The 13,254-nt window shown below is 44.0% G+C and overlaps 1 protein-coding gene across 2 annotated transcripts in view; it reads right to left on the reverse strand.

Annotated features, from left to right (window-relative positions):
* DPP6 (dipeptidyl peptidase like 6) overlaps window positions 1-13,254 on the reverse strand; it is a 612,774-nt gene that overhangs the window by 334,422 nt on the left and 265,098 nt on the right. The window contains exons 5-6 of one of the 2 annotated variants that reach the window (XM_074986299.1): window positions 10,471-10,485; window positions 2,651-2,667 (exon numbers count right to left, since the gene is read on the reverse strand). The exons of the other annotated variant lie outside the window; for it this stretch is intronic. Coding sequence (XP_074842400.1) covers window positions 2,651-2,667; window positions 10,471-10,485 — 32 coding nt within the window. The remainder of the gene's footprint in view (window positions 1-2,650; window positions 2,668-10,470; window positions 10,486-13,254) is intronic. 2 annotated transcript variants of the gene reach the window in all.

Raw genomic sequence — 13,254 nt, forward strand, 5'->3', positions numbered from 1 at the left:
CTGCAGATGAATACATCCTGGAACAATATTGACTGGCCACTAGATTTTCAAACCTGCATGCAGAAGTGTGTGTGTGCATATACACACATGTACTGAGCACAATGCATCACAGTGTGTTGCGTGCATACACTTACAATCTGGCTCTGAATGCTGTTACCAGCCAATGACTACCCAGTAGCCTATGGCAGTGTTTCCCAAACTAATGTGGCCACTTTTGGGCTTGGAATACATTGACAGAACACATACATGCTGGTCTGGGGGGAAACAGCCAAGGGGCAGGGGGAGACGGGATTTCATACCGAAAAATTGCCAGACATAATGCTCAAAAGATTGTTTAAGAGTTGGATTTTTTTAGATGTCTTTTATTTTAAAAAGAATTAAAATTACAGGAGAAAATCTGAATTAATACCTAATGCCCTTCTGATAGGAGGATGGTTTGCAACCCTATAATTAAGTATAAACATTAAAAATTAAGTACAAACCCAAATCAAAACATCAATATAACAGCTGAAAGAAGAATGGCTAGTGTAGTTCTTGTGTACAAAACTAGAAAGGACCATATTTTTCAAGAAAGGACTGTCCTTCTTAAAGCTTAAAAATATTTTTTGGAAAAAGAAACACAAAACAATTAGGTATGGAAAAAATATTTTTAAATTCTGTGTTTCATAAATGTGTTATTTTTTTACAGAAAACTACTGGAATATAAAAATAACATTTGACAGTTTTTAATGGTAAGTATTTTTTCCATATCTGGGTCTGCGTGACCTGCATAATAACTATACTATAAAGAAAGTGTTAAAATATTAATATACCTACAATCTAAATACTATTCAAATACCTTAGTATTTTCAATATGCCCATAATTTTTTCTTTAATAATTTAGAAGGAAAAATATCGTTAGCATTGAAATTTTTTACAGAACACCTATTCACATCACGCGAACACCATTGTTCCACAGAACACAGTTTGGGAAATGCTGGCCTATATGAACTAATTTTGATTGTGTCAAGTATCAGAGGGGTAGCCGACTTAGTCTGTATCTTCAGAAACAACAAGAAGTCCTGTGGCATCTTCTAGACTAACAGATATTTTGGAGCATAAGCTTTTGTGGGCAAGGGAGATCACAGTGGAGGGGCCCTCCCTGTTGCAATCTGCAGCTACCACACAGGACACGTGTTGCAGAACCAGGATTTGGACCCAAACTTAATCAGGAAACCCTCTTCTCTATTTAAAATTTTAACACTATAAAGTGGCACTGGGAAAGCTGATATAAGAATCTATTGCTCTCAGTTTTGCGTAATGAAACAAGAAAAATTCCTGTTAAATTAGCATTGAAGGAAAATGATGTTCTAGTTCAGACAACTATTCAGAACTGTGCACCAGTACTGCAGGTCTAGCACTGACAAAACAAGATGTGAATAATACAGTGGGAGTAATTGTCACTGCATTAATATCTGAAACAGACATGGTAGCCATCATTCTTTCCCTGCAAAGGGAGGTAAAGCATGCAGTTTTATTAATTACTTAACATTTTTCTTTTTCGGGTTGTATTGCACATGTGGGAAACATATGCTGGAAGAAACAAAACACAGTTGAAGCACTAGTCACATAAGCATCAGGCAGCATTTCAGTCCAGGAAGAAAATATGCCATGGATGGCCACTTCTAGTGTAACTACCAAATCAACTTATTTCATCAAAAGGAGCCCAAAATGTTTTGCAAGCTGCAAGACTATTCATGTTATCCCTATGCTATTTTTCCTGTGTAAGAGCTTGAAAATCCAGTGAGTATATGTTTGATATTCCCCCAGATTCACTTCCAGGATGATGGCAGTGAGGTCACCCAGCAGAGTGTGCGGAAGGATCTCTAGATAGCTTTGGGGGTAAGGAATTCACAGTGCCCACTAGTCCCACTATTGCATCATGGTTGTGCTACCATATAGTAGTCATGCAACTTCTCTCTTTCACCAGTGGCTGCATCAAAACTCTTTCCACAGAAAGGGTCGGAGTGCTATAGGAAAGGTTGCTGCTAGTGTGATGATAGTAACTTGCAACCTCTTAGCCAGCATTTTAATGGAGTGGGCCATTCTGTTAATGACTTAAGAGTCTGCATGTTACTGAAGAGGAATTTTCACAACACTCTTCAAAGGGAGGCTACTGAACTCTCTTTTATATTCAAATTTGACACATTAACATGTGGTTTGAACCAAGATTGGAACTTTCTGGGTCATTATAGGGGCTTGTTTGCATTCTTGGCTTAATCTAATTCTTGACTATCCCCGTGCCTTCTGCTCCTCTACTCTCTGATTTGCTCCCCTTGATCTTTTTTTTTTCTGATTTGTCCACCTTGATTACTGTTTTTGGTTCTCTGTGCCTTAAATATTGAGTCTGTTCTGGTATGGCTATGGTCTTAAGAAGTGGGTCTGTCCCACGAAAGCTCACCTAATAAATTATTTTGTTAGTCTTTAAATTGCTACTTGACTGCTTTTTTGTTTTGATAGACTTTCACTAAGAAACTGTTCCACACCAAAGAGGATTAGGGTGCATTCTGAAGTATTTTTACTTCTCCAGCCTCAGTTTCATACACAGAGCCCCCACCCTACAGCGGGACCTCAGTAAGGTCCAAGTGCCACCACAATAATGCAGGAAAACCACAGGACCTCCCCTGACTTGCTTATTTAGTACACCAACCTAAAGTGATCAAAATTCATGAAACTAACTTAAAAACCACCAGGGTTGTTTGTTTTTTTTAAGTTTTTGAATATAATTACTGAATTAATTCCCTTCCCCACTCTAAAATTGCTGGAGGAGTTTGAGTAATGCCACTGTGGTGCCATGCCCACAAAGGGAAAACCCTAATGTGTTAGAGGATGGAAGCACCCTGGGAGTAGGAAGTTTACCCCTTGGGCTCGAGAATTCACCAGTGTAAGCTGGCAACTTTCTCTGGGCAGTGGAGCATTTTTGGGGAGAGTGGAATGACAGTGTGCAGGGAGTTAACAGGTGAGTCTGCTCTCTGTTCACTGCAATGCTAATTGACTCCCCAGAATATCTGATTGGGGAAAAGAAATGTAATTAGCTCATCAAGGTAGCAGGCTGCGTGAGTTAAAGAGCCAAGCTGCCCATCAGTTTAAGACTGAAAAGAAGGGCACAGGGAGGACATGGGCTAAATGAGCCCAGAAGCTGTAACATCTCTAGGAATGAGGACCTCTTCCTTTCTTGGGCCCTGGGAACAGAGCAGAGCATATAAAGGGCATTATAAATCGTACTGCTGCACAAAACTCTAAAGGTATTGGTGGACGGAACATAAACAACATAATGTGAATAATCAGCCAATGGAGTCTGAGTTTCAGTGGAGCAAGAAGGCAGAAGAGGACTATGCCCTGCAACAAGCAGCTTTTGCCCTGAGAGTAGCAAATGGCTCTCCAATTTGGATGGATTGGGATGGGAAGCTTTGGATAGCAGCTGATCTTCGAGAAGATAAATTCGAAATGTTCACCTCTGCAGGGTCAGCAAAGTGGGCCAGGGCTGACAGATTATTTATCTCCAAGGTTCTTTGTGCATCATGGAATATTCACACACAAGTCATTTAAAATATGCTACTGAATTCAGAGTAACTGATGTGCCATCCTTTGGGTGACAGGAAAATGGGCAAGAACCTGAGAACTGCAACTTGGAATATAGGTCCCTTATGGGCAGTTTAGGAGAGGTGACTGAGAGCCCTTACTTATACCATGTCTGCAGGAAAATACAGGAAGTGGTGGCAAAGCTAAAACAATGAACGATGGTATTAAAAAATGTTGGTGGAGAGGAAAAAAAGAGCAGAATAGCGTAGCTATTATCCTGAGTCCAGACATTGCCTGGGCACCATGACGGGAGAAGAAAGAGGAGATTGGTTGATGGTTGTCAGTCGGCTTATATGTGTGTCAGGATGTGCTCTACAACAAGGTAACTATGAAAGAGAAGGAGAACATAAGGAAGAAACTGGATGAGCTGCCAGCTTACCAGCCTGGGGTCACTGCTGCAGCCTCTCCCTCTTGCTACCAGACCGGCTGTGGCTGCCCTGCCAGTGGTCTGGCTGGGCCCTCCTCCTCTCAGCCCCATGACTCTCTAGTCCTACAAGATCTGTTGTCCTGTCAGACGACAGTGGTTGCCAGACAAGAGAATGCTGAATTTGTGAGTTTTAACTTGTGCCAGAAAATATTATATTGAGGAGAATGGCTAGCAAGCGGCAGGAAGACAGTGTACATGGAAGAAGATAGAGGGAAGATAAATGTGGGACTGTCAATGCTAGGCTGCAGAGTGCATGTGTGTGGTAGACTGGAAATGTGATAAGAATGGGAGAAGAATGAACAACAAAGAAAACATGGGAAAAAGAGGACAGCAAGAAAAGATGTAGAAGACTGAGCATATGATAGAAATGTGATGAAAAAGGACTGGGAGAGCAAGACCTACAGACCTGTGCCATAGACCATAAGGATTATGAAGGATCATGTGTACCTCCCACCCCATGTAAGTAGGAAAAGGAGTTGTGAAGAGAAGTAATGAATTTTGGTATTTACCTTCAGGATTGGGAGCCTATAGAATGCACTCCGTTCAAAAAAAAAAATCAGTGGAAGCTGAGGTTTCCATATAGACATTCAGAACCAAGCGCTGAAGATGTAAGCAAATAGCAAATATTACCAGACTCATGATACAATCACGAGGGTTTAAAACACTGTTGACCTTCACTCTTAGTAGCAGTTACATCTCGTGGGCCGACTGCTGCCCACCAAGCCCTTTAATATGGCCTGCACCTGGCTCCTATGCTGGCATGGGGGAAAAATTTCAAGTGCAGCCCCACCCCCAGCAAAATCTCTCAGCTCCTATTGGCTGGTTTCCTGCCTTCCCTGTCCCCAGCAAAATGTTTCAGCTCTCACTGGCTGGCCAACAGAAGTGGGAGATTGTGCTAGGGGAAGGGCAGTTCAGCACAATTTCTGGTCTCCCATTAGCCAGTTTCTGATCTTCATAGAAGGATTAAGGTAGATCCCAGACCCCACGCCCCCTCCATAGAAAAGTGTGGCCTTTGACCACTTGCTGAAAACTTCTAGTGGCCCCCCACCAAAAATATTGTCCACCCCTATTTTAAAAATTTTGCTTTCTTTTGTTATGTCCTATAGTTCATTTTCTTTTTCTTTGTTTTCTTTCTGCTGGGGAGGAGATTAAGTGGTTTGTCTTTTGGTAGAACCCTGAAGACTAAGCCCTCACCTTTACTTCACAGGTGTACTTCTACGGTATCTCCATTGACTTTAGTAATGGACTAACGGAGACTGGAATTTGACCCTGCCTATTTATTTTGTTGGGAAAGGTGAACAGTTAAATACAGACCCTTGATTTCTGAAGAGCAGACTTCGACTCCCTGAGAGAACTGATGGGCAGGATCCCCTGGGAAGCTAATATGTAGGGGAAAGGAATTCAGGAGAACTGGCAGTATTTTATAGAAGTCTTATTAAAGGCACAGGAAAAAAACATTCCAGTGTGCAGAAAGAAAAGCAATACGGTAGGCAACCAGCTTGGCTTAAAAGGGAAGTCCATGAATAGTAACATAGAGGTAGCCATGTTCATCTGTATTCTAACAAAACAAAACAGCAATCATGTAGCACTTTAAAGACTAACAAAACGTTTCATTAGGTGATGAGCTTCCATGGGACAGACCCACTTCTTAGATATTTTGGGGTGGGAGAAAATCCCCAGTGAGCTTAAACTCCAAAAGGATGTGTATAAGAAGTGGAAATTTGGACAGAGGACTAAGGAGGAATACAAATATATGGCTGGAGAATGCCGGGGGGACGGATGGGGAAATCAGGAAAGTGAAAGCACAATTGGAACTGCAGATAGCAAGAAATGTGAAGGGCAACAAGAAGGGTTTTTATAGGAATGTTGACAATAAGAGGGTTATCAGGAGAGGGCTGTTACTGGATGATGGAGGCAACCAGGTGACACATAATGTGGCAAAGGCTGAAGTACTCAATGCTTTTTTTTGCCTCAGTCTTCACAGACAAAGTCAGCTCCCAGACTACTGCATTAGGCAATGAAGAATGGGAAGGAGGTGGGCAGCCCTCAGTGGGGAAAGAACAGTTTAAGAGCTATTTAGAAAAGCTAGATGCACACAAATCCATTGGTTCAGATTTAATGCATCCAAGGGTACTGAGGGAACTGGCAGATGTCATTGCAGAGCATTTGGCCATTATCTTTGAAAACTCATGGAGATCAGGAGAGGTCCCAGATGACTGGAAAAAGGCAAATGGAGTGCCCATCTTTAAAAGAGGAAAGAAGGACAATCCAGGGAACTATAGACCGGTCAGCCTTACCTCAGTCCCTGGAAAAATCACAGAGGGGATCGTCAAGGAATTCATGTGAAGCACTTGGAAGAGGGGACAATGATCAAGAGTAGCCAGCATGGATTCACCCAAGGGTAGGTTATGCATATCCGACTTGATTAGCTTCTGTGATGAGGTAACTGGCTCTGTGAACATGGGGAAATCAGTGGCTGTGATAATACCTTGACGTTAGCAAAGCTTTTGACACAGACTTCCACAGCATTCTTGCCTACAAGTTAAGGAAAGATGGATTTGATATGTGGACTGTAAAATGGATAGAAAGCTGGGTAGATGGTCGGGTCCAGTTGGTAGTGATCAGTGGCTCAATATCTGGTTGTCGGTCAGTTTCAATTGGAGTTCCCTAAGCATCGGTTCTGGGGTTGGTAACTGCTCACCTTTATTAGTGACCTGGATGAGGGGATGGATTGCACCCTCAGCAAATTTGCAGGTGATATTAAGCCAGGAGGACAGGTAGATGCATTGGAGGGTAAGGATAGGGTCCAGAGTGACCTAGATAAATTGGAGGATTGGGCCAAAAGAAATCTGATGAGGTTGAACCAGGAGAATTGCAGAATCCTGCACTTGGGATGGAAGAATCCCAAGCACTGTTACAGGCTGGTGCTGACCAACTAAGTAGCACTGCAGCAGAAAACAACCTGGGGATTATGATGAATGAGAGGCTGGATATGAGTCAACAGTGTGCCCTTATAGCCAAGAAGGCTAATAGCATACTGGGGTGCATTAAGAGAAGCATTGCCAGCAGATCTAGAGAAGTTATTATTCCCCTCTATTTGGCACTGGTGAGGCCACATCTGGAGTACTGCACCCAGTTCTAGGCTCCCCACTATAGACAGGATGTGGGTGCATTGAAGTGGATCCAGCGGAGTGCAGTGAAAATTATTAGGGGGCTAGAGCACATAACCTATGAGGAGAGGCTGAGGCATTTGGGCTTATTTAGTTCACAGAAAAAGAAGAGTGAGGAGCGATTTGATAGCAGCCCTCAACTTTCTGAAAGGGGGCTCTAAAGAGGATGGAGAGAGGCTGTTCTCAGTAATGACAGATGGTAGAACAAGGAGCAATGATCTGAAGTTACAATGGAAGAAGTGTAGGTTGGATATTAGTTAAAACTATTTCACCAAGAGATTGGTGAAGCACTGGAATGCATTGCCTAGACAGGTGGTGGAATCTCCATCCCTAGAGGTTTTTAAGTTCTGGCTTGACACAGTCCTGGATGGGATGATTTAGTTAGAGCTGATCCGGCTTCCAGAAGGGGGCTGAACTAGATGACCTCCTAAGGTCCCTTCCCGCCATACGATTCTATGAATCTGTGACTCTTTTAGCCATTTAAAACTTCTGCTTAACTTTCCTTAGCTAGATGCTTGTTTCAAATAATGCACAGTTTGGTCTGTTTGGAAAAGCACCTTATATTGAATGACATCACTTAATTTAATGCAGTTAATCTACAATCAATGATGTAATCAATGCCTTAATTCCTCTTTTTCTTAAAATAAGGGAGCAGAATTGCTTGTTCCAGCTAGGTCCTGGGGGATGGTATGTAAAACGCAGGAACTTTTTTTCCTGCTTTGCCTGGTTAAAATAAGATTGATTTGCTGGCGGGAGAGCTTCCCTTTCAGGAATACTCAGTGGAAGCAAGTCAAATCCATGAAAAGTAACCACCTCTCAAAGCTTCACTCCTTTGACTTTTGGCTGATCTTTCACTTGATAGGAAGGCAGAACTCACTTTGGCTTCAGTGTGAGTCCGGTATAAAGATTTCATAAACAACATTTCCTCATACTAGGTAAGATGCTCTTACTTGCTCCCCGCCCCATTGCCAGAGTGCCTGGATGCCTCATGCTCTTTACTGTATTTACCCTCACAACATCCCTGGGAGGTTGTGAATTACCACAGGAAAGGGGCTGAGGCACAGAGGCACTCAGGGTGAAATGGACACGTTCCCATCAGCTCCCAAGGGGCAAGGATTTCATCCTCACTTCCTTGACTGCGGTCATACTGAAATTCTGTGTCAGAGCAGGAAATTGAACCTGGGTCCCAGGCCAGTGCTCTAACCACTGGGCCATCCCTCCTCATCCCCCTCCTCTGATAATGATTTAATACATTTTTATCCACTTTATGACAGTTCATGTTTTGCAAGCAACAAGGCAGTAAACATATAGTAAGTGTGCAAACCCCCCACCCCTGCAGCTCTTGCCACTGACCCCTGACTCCCACTTCACCTGGCATGTTACAAGGCGTGTGATGAATCAGTGGATTCTCCCAGCCATCAGTCAGCCAGAACAGCCGTGTGAGTAAAGAGAATCACCCTGGCTGAGAGTGCCCTGTTCAAGGGGAAAGTGGCACCTATTGGGGAGAAAGGTCTTATTCCTGCTTGGAGATCAAGGCAGGAAAATGGAGATGACAGCTCCTGTTCCAAAGCACAGTTCGTTATTTTTGTAATGATAATCCTCGTTGGAGAACCATTCCAAGACCCCCTCTCCCTCAGCAGCTCCACCATTCCTCAGTAGTCACTTCACAGCCTGTCTGAAAACAAGGAACCAGCCTCTTTGGAGATGCTTTGAATTCCTGCTCACAGAACAGCTCCACTGGTCCACACCGCTAAGAGTACACATTAGCCTTATGCCTTTGGATCAGCCCCTGCCCTGATATGGAGACAGCTGATGAGGTAGCAAGACCCAGTAATGACAGGTCAGGATTCTGTAAAATGGTGATACCTTTTCAACATCCCTGTGTGATTTGAAAAGGGTCCGTGATTTAGGGTCTCCATTTCAGAGCTCCAATAGCTACTCCTGAATTTGACGGGAGCTGTAGTGCACACATCCTTTCTGAAAATACGATCAAGATCATCTTATACATTATTTTTGCTGTGTCAACCTGTCTGTCTGCCCAGGCAAGTTCCACCATGTTCCCCCTGCCCCTCCCCCAGCACCATGTCAGCCCCAGCACCTCCCACAGCCAGTGTGGGGCCTGGCCCAGCCCCACGACAGAGCCCTCACCCAGCATGCCAGTCCCTCCCCTGGCCAGCCCCACAATGGACACCCCCCAAACACCCGCATCATGCCAGCCCCAGCCTCTCCCCACAGCCAGCACAAGGGCCCAGCCCAGTCCTCCATGGAGCCCCTCTGCATCATGCCAGCCCCTCCCCCACCCAGTGCAGGGCCCATCCCAGCACGCAAGTGATCTCCACCACTGCACCGTGCCAGCCCCAGCCCCTCCCCCACCAATGTGGGGCCTGATATGGCCCCCTGTACTGTGCCAGCCCCAGCCCAAACCCCTCCCCCCAACAGAACTCTCCCTGCATGATGCCTAGTGCAGCCCCCCCACAACAGTCCTCCACTGCACTGTGACAGCCCCAGGCCTACCCCCAGCTAGTGCAGGGCCCAGCCTAGCCCCCCAACAGAGCTCCTCCCCTGGCCAGCATGGGGCTGGGCCCACATACTAGGGATGTGCATTGCAACAAGTTTCTGTCTAGAACTTTCTTCCAACTCAACTTCCACTTGGAAGCAGTGCTGCACGTGGGCCTCTCGTCAATTCCTTAAACCCCCTGGTCCTGGAATCATGGGCTAATCACAGCTTTCTCTTTGCAGGTTTATATCCCTCATGGCTGTGGTGATGTTCGACCATATGACCCAAGTGCACCCTTAAAGGCTCAAGCACAAGACAGTAACTAAATAGAACACATCATTATCACTTTTCTTACATGTAACCCTGTCCTGTCATACTGGGGGGATCTGTTTCCCCATTTTTTAACAAATACACAGCACTTTCAGATCCTTTTATGGGAAGTGCTATGAAAATGCAAAGAATGATCAATTGTGTTATTTTGTAATTTACTTAAAATATATGTAATTTTTTTTTTTTTTTGGTACTGGGCTTATGTCGGGCCCAGAGGCTTTTGCTCAGGCCCGAGAAGAACTGCTGGTGCTTCTGGATTTTTCCTCCTTTTAGCCTTTGAAGCCACCTTCCCCGCCCCGCCCCACAAGCCAGAGTACTGTGCCTGGCAGTGTAAACATGCTGCAATTACAGCTCTGCATGGTGGACCCTAAACATATAAAGCCAGAAGGAACAATGTCAGCTTGCAACTGTAACAAAGTCATAGCTACTGCAATCTAGGGCTGTGCTGAGTACAGTGCCAGGAAAGGGTGTTCAATTATTTCACCATAAGGTTCTATTCCCAGCTTTGCACTCTAATAGTTCATCCAGCAAATGGACTGTCCAGGAGCCCTCCGCAGGTTGGTCTTCTGCTACCCTACACCCAAGAGGAATGAGGGTAGACAATAAATGCATTACACAGGCTTGTGTATGCTGCACGCTCCATGCTGGACACTGTGCAGCTAGCAGTCACTCTCCCATGCAGACTAGGCAGCTCAAAAAGGCAAAGAAAAAAATAAAGGATGCCTGAGAAATACAATTTGTCTCCAATGACAATCACTGAATGTGGTGCTGGCTTTGTGGAATGGTGCTGCAGACAGACATCCTTCCTTTTGAGACAAAATCCTTCCTTGCGAAATTATGATTCACATGGCACTGAGTCAAAACCCCATTTCACATATCCTTTCCTCTCCTCAAAAACACAGCTATTAAGCATTTACCCCTGCAGGGGACCCACAAAAGGAGCATAATGACAACCACATGTAGCTTTGCTTTTAATTAAAATAATGATGAAAAAACCTCTCTTTGTTTACTTGCTTCACTGGATACCAGGTTTTCGCAAGCACAGCTGCCCACATGAATTTAACAGCATGCCTAGACTGTGGTTGTGCTGACAAAGATGGTGTGTTCTTATTAAAGCGTAAAAACCATATCCCTCAGTAGAATGGGTCAGGAGAGCCCTTTCTATAATGAAGATCTCAAATCCAACATTCTCTTTACCTTGCCTGGTTTTAATTCAAGATAGTTAAGCAGGGTAGCAGGTAGCAGTTTTCAAATATTGTGTTCATTGACTTCAAATGGGCTCCATGAATGTGGTTGCCAGGAGGTATATACGTCCAGCTCCATCATCTCTTCTTTTTCTGGATGCAATTCCCAACAAACCTGCTGGCAAATCGACCTCACTATTGCCCCAGTAATGTATAAACACCAGAGTGCCTTGCTCAAGATGTTCGGTTTCTAAATCATTGAAGATCATCTTCCTCCTCCCCAGTCTGGCACATAGCTAGCAGGAGTCATACACCAAAACAGGTTGGCTGTGGAGTTTTTTTTTTCCCTATCAAAATTACTCTACTACACAAAACTCTAACTAAAGTCACAATGGGAACTGTACATGTGGAATGGCTCTAGGATCAGATCCTTTAATGACTACTTCAGTTGGTCACTGCTTCTAATGGACTCAAAGTTTCAGGATCTCAGTGTTTGAGTGAACAATGTAAGTTGTTTGGGAAGCCTGTTATATGGGACTATACCTGTGATCTGTGTGCAGTCCTAAATCTGTACCCAGAAGTGTGAAAATTAGTTTTATTTTCTGCCATTGTACTGCTCAGTGTACAAAGGCAACATTTATTGACCTTACCAAAGCTATGATATAATTAATGGCAATTTGGTTCTTGCAAAAATGCATGAGATTGACCCTACTTCATTAGTCTGAAGACCATTTTACAGACAGAGAGCAAAGTGCTGTAATTTAGCAGATGAACTACAATAGCTGATTCATGTAATCTTATTTCGATTCCGACAAACCAAGTTACCTTTGGGAGATAATGCATTAATGAAACAACCCCTATGAATGTATTGGTTCAAGATCAACGGGAATTAGTATCTTTTTTTGAGATGTTTATTTCAAACAGATCTCCTTGAGGCTTCATTTTATTGATTCAAGCATTAGGTTTTAGATAGGAAGGAAGAAAGAAGCAAAAGGTTCATTTGATTTACATTCATCATATCACATGAATGTAAATCATTAGAATCACTTCAGTCAAACACTGTTTCAGCTTTATTCTTGCATAAGAAACCTGAGCATATTCAGGGGAGGGACTGTGACAAGATGCTGGAAATGAAGGAACAAAGAGCATCTCCTACCTTTGAATAAAGAGCAGGCATAGAATCACTCTTTATGCTGTGGGGGGAGAACTACTAACCCTACTGAACCCAATGGGAGCATTACCATTGCCTTGAAGGAGGCCAGAATTTTACCCCTGATGTGCAGGAGGCCAAGAGTGTCTGGATCTAGCGGACCTGGTGATACCACAAAGGAAGTGTGAAGTGAGAGATTCAGAGCTATGGTCCTGCCACTTCTCCACATAATGGCCAGTTGAGTGTGGGCATGCTAGGGGAAGACTGGATGCTGCATTACATTATCATTGTCCCAACTGGGAGAAAAGCAGAAGTGAAGGCTGGGATTTGCAGGGGCACCTAAGGGAGTCGCACAACTGACCATCAGAGGTGATCGAGGGAACTAGACTACCCTTGAGAATCTGAGCCAAAGCAATGTGATGCTCTGGTAACGAGGCATGTTGTCACCAGCTGCCTTCAGGGCATGCAGTCCTCTTCTGAATGCTTGCTGTAGATCAGCTCCCTGAGATCACAGTCTCTGACGACACAGCACTGACTTGCTGTGAATGCCTGTCCCGACTACCCTGATCTCTCACTGTCTCTTACAGTGAGACGAGCTCTTGGAGCCTTGCCTGCATGGTCCAGCCCCTTAGCCACTGAACGCGCACAGAACTACCAGGCCCACTGTTCCCAAAGAAACAGTACAAACCAGGTTGTAAGATGCAGCTGGACAAGCTTAATAATAGCGCTTAGGTACATTTATAGTTAAAACCACAATAAGTTTATTATCAAAGAATAGAGATTCAAGTTATAGTAAGAATAAATGGAAAGAAATGGTTACACATAAAGCAAAATCATAACACACTTTTTAGGGACGAAGGTTAGCCAATAGGTTA

The sequence above is a fragment of the Carettochelys insculpta genome, chromosome 2, assembly GCF_033958435.1.
Source record: "Carettochelys insculpta isolate YL-2023 chromosome 2, ASM3395843v1, whole genome shotgun sequence".
Classification (NCBI taxonomy): Eukaryota; Metazoa; Chordata; order Testudines; family Carettochelyidae; genus Carettochelys; species Carettochelys insculpta.